Genomic DNA, 22,554 nt, shown 5'->3' with positions numbered 1-22,554 from the left:
AGCTCTAAGTGATGATATGGCAGCAGTGTGCGTACCTCATGTTGTCCTTCCTCTGAACTGTCACATACATTTCATAGACTCGGCCCTGAGGGATGGCACCCGCTGGAACCAACAAACTCACCCCTGGAGAGAAGACAAAGACATGAGGACAAAAACAGTTGGGTTTATTTGTCCAGTAGAATATTTTCAGTCAACAATAGCCTCAAAATACCAATTAGGCACCAACTCAAATGTTACACACTATCAGATGCACTAGGTAGGTGCAATTTATGCAATGTCATAACATTCTTGAATTGAAACCATTTCAAATGCAGATAGAGGAATTCTATACATTGTCTGGTGTTTGGTCACAATCACACAGCTGCGACTCAGTTAAGCAATTGCATACGATTTATATGCCCAGATTGTGGACCCAATCTCTAAAAATGATAGGGTTCACGGTTGTGGGTTTTCTTTTTGAAGACGTATTTCAAGTATTTCAAAAGTAGTGAATCGTAGGCTTCTGGCCTCCATCTGAAAATATGACATCATAAAAAGGTAGAATGTGATCCCATCCTCTAGGTGACGCATGGTAGATGCAGTCCAGAGAGGAGAACATTGTTATTAACAACAAAAACATGTTATTTCAAGAAGCCCTAAATAGAACTGCTGTTATATGAAATGAGAAACCATGTGGCATCATATTCTAAATCAATGACTAAAGCATGTGTGTTATCGTGTTCTCGAGGTCTGTATCATCTACATTTTTCTCCTTAGATTGATTTGATCCCCTGCCCTGTCCAGTGTATATCAGGCCCTACCCCTGCAGTTTTCTAATGTACTTTTTTCTCATGGGTGTTTTCTCAGATAGCTCATTGATTTCCCCCGTCCTTGTGCTGAACTTTTCAAAAGGTGACAGACAGCTTCCCATGCTATAGCGGCCCAGGCAATCACAACTGTGCCAGAGGGACGTTGAGCTGCGTTGCCACTCTGCCTCACCGCCAGGCTTCAAAGAACCAAGGAAATGCATTTTAACAAGGAAAAATAGCAAACAGTCACAAAATATTTCATTACGCTGACACACAAACAGATCAAATATCAAATGGTCTTTTCCTTTGCCTTTGACAGTAATATGATGAGGTAGCTAAGCTCAAACCAGCAGCTGAGAACATTTTACAAGAATCAAAACCAAAAAGACAGAAATTGGAGAGGTCTGTGTGTCTTTAAGCTTGTCTACATGTATCCGCAGTGCCTTACAAACAGCCCCCCTGTGTTTGAAGTGGGGACAACAGAGTAAATGGAAGCTGTCTGAAAGCGTACACCTCTCCTTCACCACTCCTGCCTTGTGCACCCTGGTTATCCATCAAACACCCAACCCAACTGTGTGCTGTCATTACCATGATGACTTACATATGGTATGGCCTATTTATTTCAAAGTCATGAGGGTGAAATGGAGAGAGACAAAGGTAAAGAAAATTAAATCAATAGGAAAAAAAAGTAGATATTAATAGTGTTTTATAATCAACTGTTTAGTAATCAAAGAATGAAAAAAACTCTATGAGCAAATATATCATGAACATAGAGATAATACATGTATAATATGTGCCACAATGATAAAAAATTCTCAGTGTGTTGTGAAAATGTGATCAGATAAATAATACATTATTAAGTGAATGAAAGTGATACTAACCAAACGGTACTGAAAATGAAAAGAACAGTAATTGCAGATGCATGTTAGATCATGGGTTACAAAAGAGGGAAGCAGGATCTAATCTAAATAAAACCAATTTTTAAATCTTTTGACACTAGAAATTATAATCAGTTTCATTTTGTAATGGGGGCTCGTGTTCCTGGCTTGAAAAACTTGGGAACCCCTGAGTTGGATTACTTAAGGGTACCAGCAAGAAAGAAGGAGGATACAGTGGGGAGCCACTTGTTTGAATTGAAACTAGCTTTACATACCTGAGTTGGGCACTATGAGATGTCCCCCCTGTGAGCTGAAGGAGCCCAGGGCAGTGCAGGAGGGGTCTCTGGTGCGCAGCAGTGTCTGTGTCTGTGTGCGCCGGCCCATAGTGTCGCTGTTGTCCAGGAGACTGTGAGGTAACTTGGGGGAGAGTTTGGACGAGAACTCCCCTCCTAGGTCGTCCTGTGGGGTCACTAGTCCTGAGGAGTTGTACACTTTGATCTTCAGGTTGGGCAGAGGGTCCAGCAGAGGAGAGTTGGTCATTGGGATTTTATCGGCCACATCATGAAGAGCATACACTGGCCCGCGATACATGGCTGCTGCGGAGGTGAGGTCAGGAGGAGCTGTCAGAAGATCTGCTGTGGAGGAGATTAGAGGAGAAATTATGTTAAAAGAATCAAAAGAGGAAACAAAAAAAAATATATATTATAAAATAAATTAATAATAAGTTGAACACTAGCTTTAATAGGTCTTGAATTGAGGCTTCATATTGAGGCTCATAGCCTGAGCCTTTGCCACTCTAGCCTTCTTTCAAGCCTTTCCTATGAAGCAACTCTCATTACCTGTGATTTAAAGGTGCATGATGCAAATTTTCTGATGAGAGATCCACCACCCGCTTGTCTCCATGAAGCTGTTATTGCTTTGACTGTGAGTTTTCACAGTATAGAAATATACTATCTAACATTTACAATTTATAACATTTGTTGCAAAAAAAGGGCATCTTTAAGCTGCTTTAAATGCCACAACCCTCTTCTGATGCATTTCCACTTAGTAGCAGAACCATCAACCACAGCCTCTCCATCTCACACCACCTCTTGTGCCCAGCCCTGGGCTGGGCTCTAGGGAGGTATTTTTCTTAAAGGTGGTTTATACTGTTCACTGCATCTTTGGCCTTTTAAGTTTCTGTGGTCTAAACACCCGCCATCAGCACCACCGTAACAGTTGTAGTAGTTTGTTTGAATCTGTCCTGGCCGAAACATCCATGTGAAAATGAAGTGTTTGCGGCAATCAGTTTGACTGGTCTCTGGCTTCCCTCATTTGTTTTTTGCTCATTAGGGAAGTCCACTGCTCCACCTAAAAGCATTACTCAGTGGGAGAAGTTCAGACTGCAGCTGTGATTCATGAGGAACAGATGGCGTCACTCGCATAAGGCTCTCCAGCAGGTACAAGGATGGATGTTCAGAGTGGCCGTGTGTGGGCGGAGAGGGCAGTGGGCACTCCAAAGGCTTGCAGTTCATGTAGAAGGAACTTACTCCCCCTCTCCTTATTTCACACAGTTTGTATTCATATTCATAACAATGTCTGCATAGGTCACACAGGCTGTTTAAATGAGAAATAAATCGGGTGTTTATGAAAGGTGAAATACATATTGCATGAAAGTGTTTGCATATGATTCTTACTAAGTAAAAAATAAAGATAACTCATACCCGCTTCATCCTGTTGTTTTTAATTAATTACAAATATATCAAATGTTCCCTCAGTTGACTCAAGTTGTAATGAATAATTGCTTCACTGCTGTTAAAAATTAACAGAAGTAATTTGCAGAAGTAATTTGCAATATCAATTACCACAACCTTCACTTTATGGCCGTATACAACTGTATTAGCAATGTATTTATTTAGAATGTTGTGGATTTCTATTAAAAGCACTGCCTGAAGTAAAATTAACAAGAATAGATTTTCTCTAGCTTGTACCCATTACACTAGAAGAGCAATGGTCCAATGCTAATCCCCAGTATAGTATTACTAACAGTGATTAAGAATTTGGCAATACTTTTTACTAACTGGCTATATAAACTACACTTTACCATGGTTATCCTGGCTAGCAATTCATATTTCCAAGATAAATGTAGGTGTCTATAGATTCATGATAGTGTCCAGCTAACATGACTAAATGAAAACACACTATCAATACAAGGTTTCTTAAAGATTATCAAAGCTACTGTAAAATTCAGCATGTAAAATTAAAAAATAAACAGGGAATAACCCAGGTCAAGCAGTAATTGCACACATCATACATTTCTCATGCAATCTGTAACCCTGAGTGGTGGATGAAGTACTCAACTTTGTTACTGCAAAGTATCGCATGAAAAAAAATCATCTTTACGTGTTTCAAAACGTATTTCAAGAATAAAAAGTAAAAGTATTTTGCAAAGATTTTTTGAACAATTAAAGCATAAAATGTAGTGATTTTGGTAAAGAATTCAGCTGATTTTAAGTGATTCAGCTTTTCTACCTGTTTTTGTGTATTTGTATATTTGGTTTGCTTAGGACATTAACTCAAATTAAATGTGCCAAAAATCTGTCATCTTTTTCAGCAAGTCACAAACCATGAAGAAAAGCACTCAGTCCATATCTAAAATGTAGTGGAGAGAAAGTACAGACACATGTAGTGAAGTAAAAGTAAAAAGTATCCAATGTAAAATGTACAGATACTCTGACATACATTTCTCCATATACTTCTCGCCAACACACAAAGAGTCAAACCTTTGCGAGCCGTCTTGATGCTGACAGGCTGGAATCCTCCATTAAGGGCAGATGAATCGATGATGTCAGAATCGAAGTCGCGGTGGTTCTTCCTGTATACGAAGAGCGCCACGGCAACGGAGATGACCAGGCACATAATGACAGCTATGACAATCCCAACATACAATGCCACATCATCTGTGCTGGGGGCCACTGAGGAGGAGACAGAACACAAAAACACAAATCAGTTCAATCCATAACACCAATAGCATCAGGCTGCTTAAGCAATTTGCAGATGCTGTTGTCAGCCACTATCAGCCATTATCATCAGATTCATATCCTGCTTTAAAATGAGCCGGATATGAACGTCCATCTAGCGGGAAATAAAAACTCTTTTGCCTGTTTTCTAGGAATACTGCCCCATGATCTTGTTACTGGTGACTTTGATTAATAGGGATACGGATACAGCAAGAAAATCAGTTTAGATGTTATTTCACTACTACTATAAATAGTCTGAGGATTTGACTGCTCTCAGCCACACTAATCATATAGTCACACAAACAGATTCACACACTGGCAGAGTGTTTTAGTATTTAGTAGTATTTAGGGTACTACTGGTTAAGCAAGTCCGCCACAAAGCAATTAGTACTATACTGTAACTGGAAGTAATACAAGTAGAAGCATTTGTGTTGCAGTAGTTTTAGAAGCCCTAGTAGTAGTTGTTATAGTAGTAGCAATAGAAATATAGTGTTATTCAAATTGTAGCAGTGGCAAGTGGGATAGAAATACAAGTAACAGTAGTAATGATTGTCATTTTACTCCTGTGTAATAGACAATATCTTCAGATAACAATAGTTGCTTCTTGTATCTCCCATAGCAGAGAACTGACACAACAATGATTAACTCAACGCAATTAATGTAGAAGGTTGTTCCGGCAGAACCCAATGACACCCAGTCCTAACAAGCAGAGCCACAGAGCGGATCAAAAGCACTGAAGACCGAGATATAGACGTTTTCATCTCTTAAATTACCATGCTCTGTGCTGAAGTTCAGAGTGGAGCGGGCTTTGTTCTTACACAGTTCAGATAAAATCGGGACATCGCTTGCTTTTCTGCGACTGTCTTTCATGTGCGCCTCTCTCCCTCCTCCCTATGTCTTTGTGTCCAGTTTCCAGCTGGAGGAGCCTGAGTGATTAGAAGACCTGGCATGGACCACAGCCCCACAGCCACTCATTAGAACACCAGAGCCCTAATGGATGCCTTCTGACAGTTTGAACTCTGCATGTCTGCTGAAGAATGTCCTTCACTGTCACCACCATGCTGACAAATGAGGAGAAACCACAATGTAAAAAATATAACAGGGTCATGTGAGGGCATATGCAATGTTTGTAGGTTAATATAATATATGAATAATAAAAAATAGAAATATTCTGGATGTCACGAGTATGTAATCCTTTAATTATCAATGATGCATTAATTAACTAACTATTTAAAATGGATTTTAAGGATTTGTGAAACAGCAGAAAGGAGCTGGAGTTTTGAAAGTGACTGGACAGTAACATTTGCTTCATTTATCAAGACACTCTTTAATATAATCTTCTCTGTACACAATAGTTGTTTTGTGCAAGATTTGTGCAATAATTTTCATACTCTCTTTTAGCTAATTAACTGATACGCAGAACATAGTCAACTAAGAATGTCTTAAATTGACTACAGCCTATGTGAGCCAATCATATGTGTATGTAAATGAAATGGAGGAGTGACCAGTAGATGGCAGCATTACACATGCAGATCCACACATCACTGTCAGGGTGCTGGTAGGGCGTGTGTATGAGGGTGCAGATGGCCCTCAGTCTGCGCCCCGTCTACTCTCCCACAAAGCAAACATAAGGAGAAGACATGATCAGAAGGTACACTTTGTTTAGTCTCTGTTGTAAGTTATTCATTTGTATCGATCTTTTTTCCTTGGCAAAGCTTCTCATCTGGCACACTTGAGGGAAGGAGTTAAGGTCAACAAAAGCTTTGTCTCTGGGTATCAAAATGCAAGTAACAAGGAATTAATACAGAATTTACAGACATTTTAGGATATTACTTGCACCCCCTTTAAGCTGCTTATGATCCTTAAATGGAAAATGCAAGTAATTAAATCACTTGGCTATATGCACCCAACAAAGTTAACTTTATGTTGAATAATAAATGAACCAAGAATAAAATGCAGCTAAGCAAGGTCAGCTGAAGATTTCACAACAATTACTTCAAGGAGGCTGCTCAGGTCATGATAGGAAAATAAACATATAAATGATAACTAAAAAGGTAATTGAAGGATATTGAAATGGGCAAAAACACATAAAATACCATCTGTGCTTGTGCTTTCCATTAGTTGTAGTACCATTTGATCTTTAATTTTTCATTTTTCAGTTTCATTTTTGATTGGCATCTTGACTTATAATCAAAATGTCATGTTCCGAGTAGTGGAAGAACTGAAGTTTGGAGTGGTAGCAATAAATACACATTTTCTAGTCATTCTCTCAATTACCTTGAACTTTTCATCAAAATACTTGCCATTGCTCATAATATTTAGATCACACAAATTCATTTAACAGACATTTTTCTTGCAGAATTGACAAAGCATCTAAAATGAGGGTCAAAACTTCATCTTAAACTTTGTATTACACAAAATGAATTATTGTGTGCTTTAAGCAATGTGATAATGGTGTTACCTCCTCCTCAAAAACATACCTGTAGCTATGTTTTGTTTCATTCACATTTGTTTGAGTAATCCATCTTTACTGAAAATACTCTGTTCCACCTTGTGATATCATTTAGCAGTACTTTTCAGGTTAACAGCTACCTTTTACCTTTTGCTCAGTAGAGATTGGTAATTCTAGGTGTTAAATCACCCAAATGATTTTAGTGAAGGTATATGGAGTTTAAAAACACAGTAGATCACTTCCTGGTAGTACAGGAAGTGCTCTACTGTGTTTTTGACACGACATCACAAGGTGTAACAGGCTGTTTGAGAGAAGAACTCAGCCTAAATAAGCAGGGTTTTTGTGTTAAGCATGTTTAAATGAAACAAAACACAACTGTAGGTAAGTTTTTGATGAGAAAACAACATCATAACACAGATAATTTTGAAATTTTGAAATGTTACTATGGACACTCCTAGGTAATTGAGGAAGTATACTTTTTCACCACCACACTGTAGTCTACAAGAGACAAAACACAGCTTTGATAAACCAACTATACATTTCAATCTTCAGACATTTATGCAATGTATATGTGTGCCCTGGATGTAAATACAACATATAGCTTATTTCTTTTGGTTATTAAATGAATAAGTGTTTCTTTGTAAATGTGTGGTCTCTAGTCTATAACAGAGACATCACAGTGAGTGTCAAGCTCTTTTTCAATGTGCATTCAGCCTCTAATCTTTCTCCTCAAAGACACAACCAGAACACAGAACAGGAAGCTAGTGAATATAGTCTGAATTTCACTAAATCAAGTTCACCCGGCAGTTATTCAACATACATCCCCTTTGGTTACACAACTTTCCATTTGCACTTTGAAGATAAAGACAGCAACCTGCTAAGTGTAGGCATTAGAATGTCTCACTTAGATTAATACATGCCTTTGAACATGAGCCATTGTCGGAAAAAGAGAAAAGTACAAGAAATGTAAATGAAAGGGATTAGTGAGGAAGACTCCATTCTGAGGAGGCAGAGGGAGAGAGAGCTGCTCAGAGAGACACACAATGCTGGGTTATGTTCCAGGGCAGAGGTGAGCCTGAATCAGATGAAGAAGTCAGGGGGAGCGGTGAGGACAGTGTTGATGTAGAAAGACTGGAGAAAAGTAATTTATATAAGAAGAAACTGTAAAGATGTGCACACTGTATTAGGATAAACAAAAGTTAACATGACTCGACAACATGTTATATAGTAGCCTAGATTGGAGCTTATAGACCATGCATTATATATGATGGCAGAGATTAAAACGGCAACAATGGCAGAAGTGAACTTGGTTAAGCCAAAGACGTAATCAGAGGAGTCAGAGGTGGGCGATATGCTAAATTATTAATATGATTATAATTTCCTTGAAGACAGATTAGGATTTAGATTTTATCACAATTCAAATTCTCTTTATATTGTCTTGCAGAGGTAACTAAAGTAATCTACTTCTAAAAATTCACACTTTATTGTAATTGGTGGTTTACAGATTCCAGAATGTGATGACTGATTCGCAAATGATGAAGCTGAGCATTTCTATTATTGACCTGACCCAAGAACTTACATTATTACAACAAAAACCTGCATTTAACTATAAAAATAAAACCTGCCAAATGTGTAATAAATAATATTGCCTTTTAGCACCTTGTGATGTCATCTGAAACCCAGCAGGTGATTACGGTAAATCCACTTGTCACTCACTATTGCTGAGGCTGACGTGGGTGGCAAAAAGTGTTTTTGTTTGAGAATAGAGCTGCATTCTAGGGGAAAATTGCTAACGTCGATTTGACCAAAATAGCTAAGCAATTTGATTTTTATCAGCGTATTGCCCAGCCCTGCTTGTAGTAATTATTATCAAAAGCCTTGTGTATTGGTGCTATCAAGTTATTTTTTGTATTTCAGTATGGGGTGTGACTAAGGAAAAAATTACTTAAATGAACAGACAAAAGAATGAATATAAGACGTAAAGCAAATTAAATGATTAAAAAAAAAAAAAAAAACACTCACATGGAGTTCCCAACTGACTGGTGTCTTTTGGCTCTGAGGACTTCTGATATAAGGAACCTTGAAGAGAAAGAGGGATGGTGCAGCGGAGGGAGACAGGAGAGAGATGATCAAAATCAAATTTAAGGCAACAGAAAAACAAACTGAACAAATGAGGCTGCTACAAAGTCATGAGTAGAGCGATGACACAGACAAGTTATATTTCTTGATTTGGCCCTTAGTTTGAGTTCTGAGTATCGAGTATGGAGATAGATGAGAGAGGAAGGAGACATGGTGGTTCAGTGGGAGAGTGGCGCGATCCATCAACTGGGCTCACTCCTGCTGCTGTGAGGAGACGGTGGCTGCCATGGACAAACTAGAAAAATGTGGGCTCTAAACAAGTCAGTATAACCTTGCATCTGCCTCAAGAAGAGTACACAGAGAAGATGGATGCACCATTTTTTACCTTGGTGACAAGGCAGGTAATAGGCTGTGTACATGGATGGGCGTGTCTGTGTATGCAGGTAGGCCAGTAATAACAGTTAAAGATGCACTGAGTAACTTTTCTGGTGTGGGGGGAGGGGGGTCCATCACCTGCTCATCTCAATGAAAATGTTATTGCACTACGATATTAAACAATCTTCATGGAGACAAGCAAATGACACCATCAGGCCAAGTTACAGATCAGATCAGTGGAATGGCAACCCCACTTATGCAGTAAGACTTCATGCTTTCTATGTATTTCTGAGCAATAAAAACACCTTTTTGAAATAATCTTAGAAAGAAACATTTAATGCAATACTGTGGAACATTCCCGGCAAAGCAATAACATGTCAATGGAGAAGAGCCATGAGTCAAGTACTATTTACCAGAAAAGCAGCAGACCTTTAAATATAAATTTAGTTAATAGTTAAACAAAAATTTAACTATTTGAATAAATCTACACATGAAATACTGATCTAACAGGTTTGATACAAATTATTGTTAATGGTAAATAATTCATATTTTGGTATAGATTTTAGAGACATGAAAAATAAGTTGGTTTGCAAACATAAAATGCACAGCCTGCACATTGTAGTGGTAGTAATAGTCATGGTGCACTTATAATAGGCTTTGCTGTAGAGTCTTACGTAAATGAAACATACGTGAGATGTTTACAGGTGATGTATTGATGTGTTGTAGGCAGCAGTAGCTTGAATCCCCCGTGCTATAGCACATAATATGGAGGCTCCGTGGGACATCCATAAACAACTATACAAACAATGGAGTTCTTATTGGGAGAGAAGCTACTCGCAGGAAGACAAGCGCTCGGACAGGAAATCGATGCTGTGATGGATGGAGCAGCCGTGTGCATGTAATCATCCAGGAGGGAGTCCGCTGCAGCTGGGAGGTGACTGTCAGGGTCAGGCTAACTGATGGCCTATCCCGACCCATGCTCTGGAACTTCTGCTGGCGCCACGTGGCTGTGTACGGAGCTAAAGCCAGGCCTTCACTGTGGGTGGAGGTCATATGATATTCTGATAACACTGATGAGATGTGTATGCGTATGACAGATTTTTATGATTCTCTTTAATTAGGTGTAATTATAACTACTGTAAATATAAATTATAGTTTCACACCAATCAAGAAGCCAATCAGGAAACAGAGAGCTCTAAAATATATTGATGTCATCACACTAGGGAGAATTCTGTCCAAAAAGTTATTCACAATTTACATATAGGAAACACATTTTTATACTTTAAACATTAATTAATAAAAATAAAGGTGTTTTCCTATATTTGTATTTGTTAGAGAAATTCAAATTTTGTGTACATTACAGCTACAGGTAGATTTCCCTAATGTTTTTAACCACAAAGTAAATTTTTAGTGTGAATGTTTTTCCAAAAATGAGCATGAGCTTTCATAGGCAGGATATCATAATTAAGACAATAAGACAACATATAAAGGTCTAAAACCAATATTATGGAAAAGTGAAGGTATTTATACAAGAGAAGTCATTAGTGCTAAAAATGTATGCTCACATCTCTCTAAGATAATTAACATTGCCAGTGTTTAAAAATAACTACAGAATTAATTAAAGTCTACTTCTGTAAGCTCTTTGTCAACTCAGTGCACAATTATTTTTACAGTTATGCTCATAGCTCAACAAACGTCTCAAGTTTTCTTTTACTCCACCAAGAAAGCGAGTGCCCTTGTTGGCTCATTGGAGCGGTTCCCACCCCTTACTCAGATCGATATGTCAAAGCATGTGATGTCAGGGTGCAGGGTTACCACTGGCCCAGAGAACAACAACTTCAAAACAACAGAGGCGCACCATGGAGGCATTGCCAAACATGCTTCTACCCAGGTCACTCAGTCCACCTCCAAAACTATATTCTGACATCCAACTTCTATCAGACAAAGTGCATTCTCTTCAGTGGATTCTGGAAATGCCTAACTTTGTTAAGGCCAAACTCCTCGACAGGCTAAATGGGATATACAAGCTACAAATTCAATAATAGACATTTTTTCCCTTTGGCTTTTTTGTAATGATCTACAATTGACACTGAGTATTTTAAGTTCTGTTTCCAGCTTTCCTTCCTTCACAGATGGACTGCAACTGAAATGATTTAAATAAATTCAAACAACTGAAAATAAGATCATGGTGCAGTGGACTCCTCACTCAGACATGTGTTCTGTCTCGGAGGTCCAAGGTGAGTTCAGATTGCACACTGCTCCTTGGTCCAATCATATTTGCCATTATGTGAGCTTCACATAATGGGCCATGCTCCTAAACGGGAGTGGAAATGGTCATTAGCGTTGACATAAGTGGCTTCACCCTCTTAGCTTCTCCAAAAAAAATCAATTCCTGGAACTATTGCACATCTATATCATTATGCTTTATATTCTGTGCAATGCTAACAAGAACTAATGCTCGAAGCGCATGGTATGTGCAGTATGTTCACATGAGTGGAAAGACTCATTTGAAGCTAACGTCTGGCTGAGTGGCCGAGGAGTGTAACTAAGCACTAGTGCTGGAAAATGTTGCTCACAAGAACTAGTATTGTTATAAGATTAAAATTTCAAACACGATTTCAATACTAAAGGATACATTCGATACACGATGCCAATTTTTAAACCTAAATAATCATTTTAAAAGGTCTTTTAAAGACAATATTGTAATTTGTGTTTATTTATTTATTTCAAATGAGTATCTAATTTCAATATTAATTTTAGTATTGATTAGTATTTCATTTTCATTGCTTTTGACAAGCCTAACAAGAGTAATTGTGTTTACTTTTAATTCAGTTATGCAACCCATTTGCAATCTCTGTCAAATTTGTTCAGTAGCCAGAGATATTTTTGGTTCTTCTGGCTTTAGTTTTTTAATGTATTTTCTATTTCTCCCTTTCCGGTTGATATATTATAATTACTGCAAGCAAACACAAAAACACATTTATTCTATGATTTTGCAGAAACTCTAAAGGTTAAGATTACAATATGCAAAGCAAAGAAATAGCATATCTTTCTATAAAGCACAGTCGCGATGTGCTGTATCGGCAAGAGGCCGTGGCTAAATCAAATACACCAAAGAATTCCTGAGGCACTCTGAGTGACCACATGCGGAACTGGGAACACATTCACCACTAACTTTTTATAATAAATACACTTACCCTTAACTAAGCATAGGCATAAATCATAATGGAAACTGAGAGATTACACAAACCTCCATGAAGAACAAATAGTTTATTAAGAATGATTCAGGCTTAGTAACTACTTAATTAACACCCTGACCCTAAAACCTAAATTCAAGACAATGTGGCCGATTTTGTTTTTCATGTTTTCCAAAACTTGTCTTGTCCCTGTACAGATAGATTGTAAAATCAGCTAATTATCAAGCATTTTCTTGCCTGAAAATCAGAAAGTGTACAGTTAGCATCCTAGTTGCTATACACATTACTGTGACGGCCTCTGGAAGTTGTGAAACGTGTGAAAACTCATCACGGTGAACAGGATGCTCGGAATGCATAAGGTAAGTGAGGAACGGACCAAAAGTGCAAACCATTTAAAATGAATTAGTTCTGTTTTTTCACGTTTTAAGACTGTAAAAATATGGTGTAGATACTAAACATGAATCATTCATAATAAACAAATTGTTCTTTATGAATTAAGTCTTTGTTAAGGTTAATTAAGATGTAGTTATTAAAAAGTGGTACCCATTCACCATAGATGTGAAGTGAAGAAGCATATTGACCAGCAGTGTGGTGTCACTCTCAGTCTCTCTTGTCTACCGCCAACAGTAGGTATCACAGTGAAAGCTCATACACTGGGACCAGCTGTATTAAATTCAGTCTGTTATATGATTAGTGTCACTACCACCATCTGTAGTGAATTATCCACCTCTTCTGGGAGCACAGGGCTGACACCTCCAACAATATTTAGTAGTCAAGACATTTAATAAAGGAGACACCATTTAACACACTTAAACACAGTTGCTTGGCAGATTTAGATAAGATCTCTGTAGAAATCATTCTCTTAGAAACAAAATGGCACAGATATAAGTGAAGTCTTTTCACCTATCCCTTACACAAACTAGCTTTGTTTACCAGTTATTTCTGTGCGTGCCTGGTTTATGTATTGTATATGCTGTACAGTGGGAAAAGTTTTAGTTTTTTACCATAGGCTCTTGTTGATTTTTCATAAACCTTAAGCCATGGTCTTACTTCTCATATATTATTGTGGCCCATCATTTTATTTTAAACGTAAGTATCAAATATTAAATGCACTCGCCCCATTACTTTAGATACTTTCTGATCCCAAGCACCTTTTCCACAGGCAAGCCAACGACACACGATGCTAAGTGGGTCTGCTTGGTGCATTGTAGATAAGGATAAATAAACAGCAGCAGAAAATATGCTGGCTTGTCACCTTGAGTGTGTGTATAGTGAATAACGTGCAGCCCTCTGAAAGACTATGGAATTATGAGCTGGAGTGAAACATGGTGCAGAGATGAGGTCACAGTGAGTCTGATGGTCAAGGAAGTTCTTTGGCACAATCTGATTCCCCTGTGTTTCTGACAATACAGGAACATGATTGAAGTTTTTGTCACTTTATCATGATGTCATATGTGTGTGCCAGTGAGAAAGCTATTGCACAGCACATATACTCAATATTATGTATTTTGTCCAACTGAATTAAAAGTGAATTCCAAAGTAAATGGGTAGCTGTTAACCCAGTCTTCACTGTATATATAGAATTTGCTATGCATTCAAAAGTGCTTTATGTAACTGGTCGGGGTCTGTTACATGCATGTCTCCAAGGAGATTGCTTTATTTGAAATGTTCCACAGTATGGCATTAAATGAATATATCATGTAATTATTAATTTATTATGTAAGTGTTTTATTGATCAAAAACACCTTGCATGGATTCTATGAGCAGACGTGACCTGGTGACGTCTCCATGGAAACAGGCAAGTTTAATATCACACTTTCAAACATTCCAGGCAATGCGCAAGTGATGAACCCTCCACCAGAAAAATTACATAGTGCACTTTTTGCATATTTCAGTCATCCTTTGTATGTTGTCAACAACCAGAGGAGATCAGATGGTACATTCCTTGGTGATCAGGAAGAGGGAGAAGCAGAGAGGTGGCTCAGGTACTCACTCTGCATACACAGCCCATCGGTGCAGTTCTTGGACTGGAGCACCATGCCCTCACAGTCTTTCCCCCCGTTTTTGGGCGCTGGGGCGTTGCACTCCCTCCTTCTCCAATGGGTGCACTCTGTCCCACAGGTGGACCACTTACTCCACTCTGTCCACAGGCCATCCACTACCACATAACAACAGACAGCATAGATGGACACAGTGAACAGGTGAACATGGGGAGAGGCGTGGGGTGGTGATGTGTGGAGTAGACAGCAAACAGTGGCATGTGCAAACACAGGGTTGCATCATATTGAGAACTCATCAGGCATAGCACTAGGACCACTGACAGGTGGAGCGAGAGACACAGATTATTAGGCAGCAGGTGAACATTTTGTTTCAGAAAACAGAAGGTAAATGGGGTTAGGATGTCCAACACTGAATCGAATGGCGGGAAGTTTGTGGTCTGCTGTTGTCAGTATTTTTATTGGTCATAGGAAGAGAAAGAATAGGTGGTTCAATCAAATAGACAAGCAATCAAGCCCACCAGGAATGTCAAGATTAATTTCTTCATCAATCAATATGATTATAATAGATATTGCAATATAATCACTTTTTAAATCAATAATGGTGATTATAACAGATACTGCAATATCATAACTTTTTAAATTTGAATTCTAATTAAATTTTGTTGTATGTTAATGCTATTTTGCATCTCCTTCAATCATTTTATAGAACAGAACTATTACTTTAGAAATAGAAAATGTCAATAACTGAATAATTGAAAGAAAAAATCCTTGTAACAATAACAGTATCACTAGGATAGGAGATGATGACATCCCTAGCGGCCTGGTCAACACTGACTGTAATAGTAAGGTGTCCAAATACAATGCATGCACACACCTACTCAGGGTTGCATTTATTGCACAGGGGGTCATGACACTTCACGTTATCACTACCGACACTAGACAGTGGATCATTTTGTTATGCCTGATGGTGATGTGTGTTAGACATGAAAACTGTGATCTCCATGGTAACGTCATGCCTCACCTGGACACAGTGGATTACATGCGAGCTTCTGAATGCCTTGCCCTTCACAGATTGCCCCTCCGTTGAGTGGCGCCGGGTTGGTACAGCTCCGTGTACGCTTCTGGTACCCACGTCCACACTTGCTGTTACACACTGACCACTCTGTCCATGTGGACCAGCCTCCATTCACTGCAAACAAGACACACTTATTACTATTATTTTTCCCAGTATGTTTTAGCTGTTCCCTGGAGAATTCTGTTGATTAATAATGGCAGTGAAATCAGGCGCTTATTGTGAATGGTACGGTGAAAATGAAGGACATTATGAACAGATAGCCCTCAGACTGAAAAGAAATTGATTATAAAATATAAAAAGAGGGCAGTCTGCATACACATTAACTGGCTGAGCAATATGGCAAAAATATCATCACTTTTTTTTTCAACTTGATCGATCTTGATTTAGTTGTTTCATATGAAAAGCAAATAAATAACAGGTTAATATGGTTCATGGAAGAAAACAAGAAAGACCTCAACTTAAGGCAACTACAGGCAAAACTGATTTTGAAATTGCCAAGATCATAATGTACAGTTTCTTTCTTATTCACCTGCAGTGTCTTGCTAACAAATTATCCTCTTTAGTTATTTAAAGAGGGGATATTTTACTTGCGGGGAATTAACTTCTAAAGGCCAATTTACGGTCCAGCGTCAAATCGTCTGCATCACGACGCAGAGAGTCTGCGTTGACGCGTACCCCCTACGCAGAGCCTCTGCATTGACCGACGTGCACCTCCGAAATTTTCTAACTACACGTCAAAACAATGCAGACAGCAGGGGAAGTGACGCAGGCAATAAGAGCTGTGATTGGTCCTCTGTACCACCGCTCTACGGACATTTCCTGTCGGCTTTCCTTTCTCTCAGTATATATTGAGAAATAATGTGTTTACTGCAGCTTTGCGCACATGTGTTTACGTTTTACAGAAACAAAACTTAAAACCACATGGATAACTTGCATAAACTAAGCGCTAAAAAAAAAAAAAAAAAGCCAGCTCGCTCCTGGTACGCGGTCAGTTTCTGTCGGACTTAAAAAGGACACGACTCAGTGGAATATGCATGTTCTTTCTGTGGCAGAGGGATGTTGTACTAATGGTGAGTCTGTTCTGTGCTTTTATCGCAGAGATGGTTCATGTTAAACTTTTCAGAGATTATACGTCTGCGGGTCATACACACAGACCGTATATATGAATGGACAGATATCGTCGGCCCCTAGTGTTTTGGCAGTGAATTATTTCACGGTGCATAGACCTCGATGCAGATCCATAAATCAAAAACGACGGCGACAAGGTAACGGCGGCTGTGCGCGTTGAGTCGACGCAGAACTATACTTCACCCTTTACATGTAACATATTTACTTTACCATGCTATCTTTTATTGTTTTGAAAATTATATATTCACAGAAAACAACATATTAATATGTTTACTATTGTCTTTAACCCTTTGCCCTCTGTGCTAAGTCACACCCCATTCAGAGCGCTGCCACATAACAATAAATGTGTATATTGCTAATGAAACTACTGCACATCGCATCAGGTTTGGCAAGTTATTTACAGTTTTGTATCATGTGTTTGTATATTGATAGAGAATTGTTGTGTGGGAGCAGGGATGATGTCACCTAGTGGGCTGAGCATTGGACAAAATCTTGCAGCTAACCATAAGGAGGGTTCGAACAGGACCAGGGAGAAATGCTAAATTACTGAAACATGCATGGATGACATTTAAAACCTCTTCAAGCATGCTTCTGATGAGGGAACAGTGTTCACAATACACAATATCCCCTCTTTAAGTCCAAACTCTGCTCCATTCAATATGCTATTACAGGATTGGCTGTACACATGTCAATTAAAAAACACTAATAAAATAATTCTGACTAAAATCCTAAAAATATAATTTGATCAATTGCCCTGCACCTCCACTCTGATAGTTAAGTCTATGTACAAAAAAAACAGTATGATAACCTACCTATACAATGGTCTGACCCTGGACTCTCACACAGTTACTCTTACACGCAGTCACGCAGTAAATTCTGGTCAGATTGCTACATTTTCCATTGGCTGATTCCTCCTAATGCCTCTCTTCCCTCTCTCATCCATCTCTGTCAGTGGTTCAAATCCAGTGCCGAGTGACACCCAGGGCTGGTAGCTCAGAACAAGTCTGTGGCATTTAAGATGGTGGATCTAGGCTACCCCTCGGAGCCTCAGCACTTTCAAATGTGACAAGATTATGAATGAGGCACAAAATACTGGACATTGGTATTTTTTTTTCTAGTACTGTTGTTCACCGGATGATTTTTCTTAATTTCACAACTTTTTATTACCTGGAGTACTATAAACAACATACTTTAATCAGAATGACAACTGTTTGTAGTAAACAACGTGTGAGACAGTAATGAGCTCAATGTCTACATAGATTTTATCGAAGAGATTTAAAAAACTGCCTAGGTACTTTTGTACTGGCTTTGTTCTATCCTCAGCTGATTATTTTTCTGCAGTGCCAACCTGTTTCTAGTATCTAAAGTATTGGACTACAAACCACATACTCTCCTGGCGTTCACTATTTCTCTTCCTCAGCTTTATAGCCTTTGTATTGCGCTCTATTTGTTTTCACATGCTCCATATTGTGTTGAAAATGTGTGAACGTTATGTTTTGCAAAAGCCAGACAAAGCAAATCCAAGGCCGACATAAACAGATGCAGGCCTCAGTGCAGCGCTCCATCTCAAGGATGCGCTGACTTCAAAGCACTTACAGGACACTTAGAGCTAATAGAACGCATTTATGGCACAACGCTGTGTGGAGTCAATGACCCTTGGATTCTCGGCTCCCATTTGCATCAACTTACACCTCAACAAACTACCAACTTCACATAAAGGACTATATGCTCAAAAGATAAACAAATAATATAACGTCAAGATCACAGCTGCTATGGAAATGACATACAATTTACAGTTTTTGTGCATGGTACATCATTTTGTAGTAATACATTTTGGCATGGCTACTTTTCTTCTCAGTCGCTCTACATTTGAATGAAACATGCATTTCTAGGATAAGCAGTAATTTCAAATCTCAACCCCAGTAAGGAATTTAACAGTGAATGATAAAAGCTTTTATGGATTTGTAACTACTGTCTTATAAACAGTGATGGGAAGAATACTTTGAAAATGTATTTAGTTACAGAATACTGAATACCTGAATTAAAATGTATTTTGTAACATTTTCTGATACATGGTACAATTAGAGTACTATATTGTGAATACTTGGAATACTTTTACTTCAAGTTGCATTATATTATAGGGAGGAAACATGTCATATAATTATAAACAATTTTATTTTATTTGTTATGCATTTATTTATGTTTAAATAGAGATAAAAAAAAAAAAAAACAACAGCATATGCACACACCGCAACAGCTATATTTTCTATTTTAACTAACACCATGCAGTTCAAAGTCAAAACTGAATGGTGAAGTACTGTCCAGTATTTCTTTTAATTTCAGAAAGTAACTGTATTTTGAATACCACCCACACTGCTTACAAATGCAGTGTAAAGCAGTTTATTTCTAATGGCATATATTTGTTGCATTGTTGCATGTTACAACAAAGAAGTAGCATTTTACTTTGTGCCTAGTTGTGCATAAGAATGCGCAACAAAATCAAATGAGTGCCGCAAAAAGACAACAGCTCAGGTTCTTCAGAGGAACATCTTAACTTCTAAATCTAACACAGGTTAAATTATCAAAGCAAAATTATTCTTCACACAAGCAGCGTCTCTACAAAGAAAAAAATCGTGCCTCATTCCTCCTTGCCCTCCTTGTCCTCCGGAGGGGATTGAGTTTAGATTTCAGAGCTATTGTTGTGTTAGCTGAAGTTACAGAGACAGTGGTTCAGTCTGCGTGAAACCTCAGCAGGTGTTTCTTTAAGTACGTCTCCACCACATCAGCAACTTACAATAACTGGGAAAAAAACACAAATCTTCTACTCCTCGCACAACAAACTGAGTGAGTGATCTACTCCACAGGAAAGGGGGGGATTTGTTACGCTATATGTAGGCTTACTTTGAAATGGCTTTGAATCAAAACACAACATCAGTATGAAGACACTGGAGACGCATCATGATGATTACAGACTGCAGTGTAAAGTAGACAGGATTACCATAGACAATAACAGTGGCAGTGGTGCTTCGGCGCTTGGCAACGATGTTCTTTGCCACACAGGTGTAGTTAGCTGTGTCGGAGAGGCGTGCCTGTTTGATGATCAGGTTGTGATCGATGGTGATGTAAAAGTTCCTGTCATCGGCAGGGTCAATAACCTCCTCGTTCTTTAACCATTCAACCTGGGAAAAAACAAAACAAAAACATGTAACTTACACATATTCATAACAGAGAGCCTTTTGACTTAAAGGTGCATTGTGCAACCTATCCGGTGAAGGGTTCGCTACCTAATTGTCTCCATGGAGATGTTATCGCTTTACCTGGAGCATTCCATGGTATAACTTTAAAGATATTCATCCAGTATTAATTCATTACATTACAAGTGTTTCTGTTGCTCAAAAATATAATATATATAATTCCTTCTCCACAGATATGAATTGCAGTGTAGTGGGGTGCTGTAACCTCTTTGACTCGTGAGTGGGTTTAATCTACACTGTGGAACATTCTAGACCAGACATGTCAGACTCAGGCCCGGGGGCCAAATTTGGCCCACAATACAATTATATTTGGCCCGCGAGATCATATCAAATATGTATTAGAGCTGGCCTGCCGGCTACAGAGACATTATTTATTAAAAATTTTGTTATTATTTTAAATTATGCTTGTTCTGGATTCAATGTTAAAGCTAACTATTATTAAACATTTATTTTAATAAGAAAAGGTGTAAAATTACATATCTCGAAAGATGAGAAAACATGCAGATGTTGAAGAAATGTTTCAATAAATATTTAGTTTTGGCCCACGACTTCCCAGTTTTTAATATTGGCCCTCTGTGAATTTGAGTTTGACACCATTGTTATAGACAAAGTAATAGCATTTTCATGGAGACAAGCAGGTGGAGGACCTTCCATTAGAAATGTTATGCAGTGCACCTTTAACCATATTACCCTTATATCATTTACCACCATAGTTTAATATTTTGATTTACTGATCCTTTGTTAAAGGTACACTATGTAACATTTCTGATGGGATGAATGGAAAGCACAATAGTATTAAACTTCTCCATTAAGATGAGCAGGTACACTACAGGGCCATGTTACACGTCAGATGTGTGTGAAGAGGCGAGCCCACTTTCAGAATGTATGCTTGTGTTTGTATACCATACTATACTGTACTATACTATACTATACTATACTATACTATACTATACTATACTGTACTATACTGTACTGTACTGTACTATACTATACTATACTATACTATACTATACTATACTATACTATACTATACTATACTATACTATACTATACTGTACTGTACTGTACTGTACTGTACTGTACTGTACTGTACTATACTGTACTATACTATACTATACTATACTATACTGTACTGTACTGTACTGTACTGTACTGTACTGTACTGTACTATACTATACTATACTATACTATACTGTACTGTACTGTACTGTACTGTACTGTACTGTACTGTACTATACTATACTATACTATGCTATACTATATTCTTTGCCTGTATGTTCTTACTGTTATTGAGTTCTTAGTGAGTTAAATTGCTAAAAAGATAACCCAACAACCCAAAACCTTTGCAAAACTTTTAGCTAGTCTCCTTGTTGTTTAGCATAGGATATAAGTGGCATTAAAATACAGGAAGCTTTTTCTATTGCCACTAGTCTGTGGGCTGTACAAATGTCAATAGCAACAATGCTCTTTTTCTTCTCTCTTAAGAACAAGGGAAAAAAACGACAGAAAAATCCCCATCTCCTCAGGCAGTCAGGCACCCTGACCTTTTCTACTGCAACACAGGCATTCAATTTGGGACAATATCAAAGACAACTGTCCCATATAAATGCCTTATTTTGCGTTTTTCCATTTTATTTGTCGCACAATAGCACGTATCATTGTACACTCTGCCACCAAGTGTTTTTCTTCCTCTGGTTTCGTCTATGTGTCTATTGTTAAGAAGACTGGGCAAACAGCTAACTTCCTGTGTATTGTGTTACCCCATGAGGACTACAGATAAGGATTGGGTGATAAGACACATACAGGCCAAGATAACTACGCTGTTTGTAAAGCCATTTTCTCATAAGAACCCCAGTACGCTCCTAAAAAGTGGGCCAATAACCTGATAGGACTTCCACAAAGACTAAATAATAAGGGAACTCTTTGTTGAAACAGCACGACAAGTCACTGTGAAGGTTCGTTGGTCATTGTTGTCATACCGGCATTGTGCTTTAAAAAGCGATGCACTGATTATGATAGAGAAACCAGACAGATAACGACTTTAGTGTGAGATAAATAAAAATACCAGCACGGTCACGCCTCGACAAGCGTTCAGATCTGTAATCCACTGGGAACACTACAGAGGAGCACAGGACTTTGGTCTAAACCCCAGCTTTGTTCAAGTCGGAGCATGTTGAACATATGAAGACATCTTCCCTGACAAACTGGGAGACTGATGTAAACAGGGCCTAAGCATAGATTTAGAGTAAACCACTGCACTGTCTCTCACTTTGAGGGATAGGGTTCCCTTCAGCAGCTGCACAAATTCAATCTCTCACACAAAGGGACT

The 22,554-nt window shown here is 38.3% G+C and overlaps 1 protein-coding gene across 1 annotated transcript in view; it reads right to left on the bottom strand.

Moving 5' to 3' along the window:
• unc5cb (unc-5 netrin receptor Cb) overlaps positions 1-22,554 on the bottom strand; it is a 148,774-nt gene that overhangs the window by 9,720 nt on the left and 116,500 nt on the right. Inside the window, exons 5-11 of the mRNA XM_020925139.2 lie at positions 19,970-20,150; positions 15,790-15,957; positions 14,762-14,926; positions 9,140-9,196; positions 4,429-4,620; positions 1,942-2,301; positions 36-123 (exon numbers count right to left, since the gene is read on the bottom strand). Coding sequence (XP_020780798.1) covers positions 36-123; positions 1,942-2,301; positions 4,429-4,620; positions 9,140-9,196; positions 14,762-14,926; positions 15,790-15,957; positions 19,970-20,150 — 1,211 coding nt within the window. The remainder of the gene's footprint in view (positions 1-35; positions 124-1,941; positions 2,302-4,428; positions 4,621-9,139; positions 9,197-14,761; positions 14,927-15,789; positions 15,958-19,969; positions 20,151-22,554) is intronic.

This window comes from Boleophthalmus pectinirostris, unplaced genomic scaffold, assembly GCF_026225935.1.
Source record: "Boleophthalmus pectinirostris isolate CB_2022bp ecotype Guang Dong unplaced genomic scaffold, ASM2622593v1 HiC_scaffold_18, whole genome shotgun sequence".
In the NCBI taxonomy this organism is placed as follows: domain Eukaryota; kingdom Metazoa; phylum Chordata; class Actinopteri; order Gobiiformes; family Gobiidae; genus Boleophthalmus; species Boleophthalmus pectinirostris.
The sequence above is the reverse complement of the archived record's forward strand: the minus strand, read 5'-3'. Positions and strand labels throughout refer to the sequence as shown.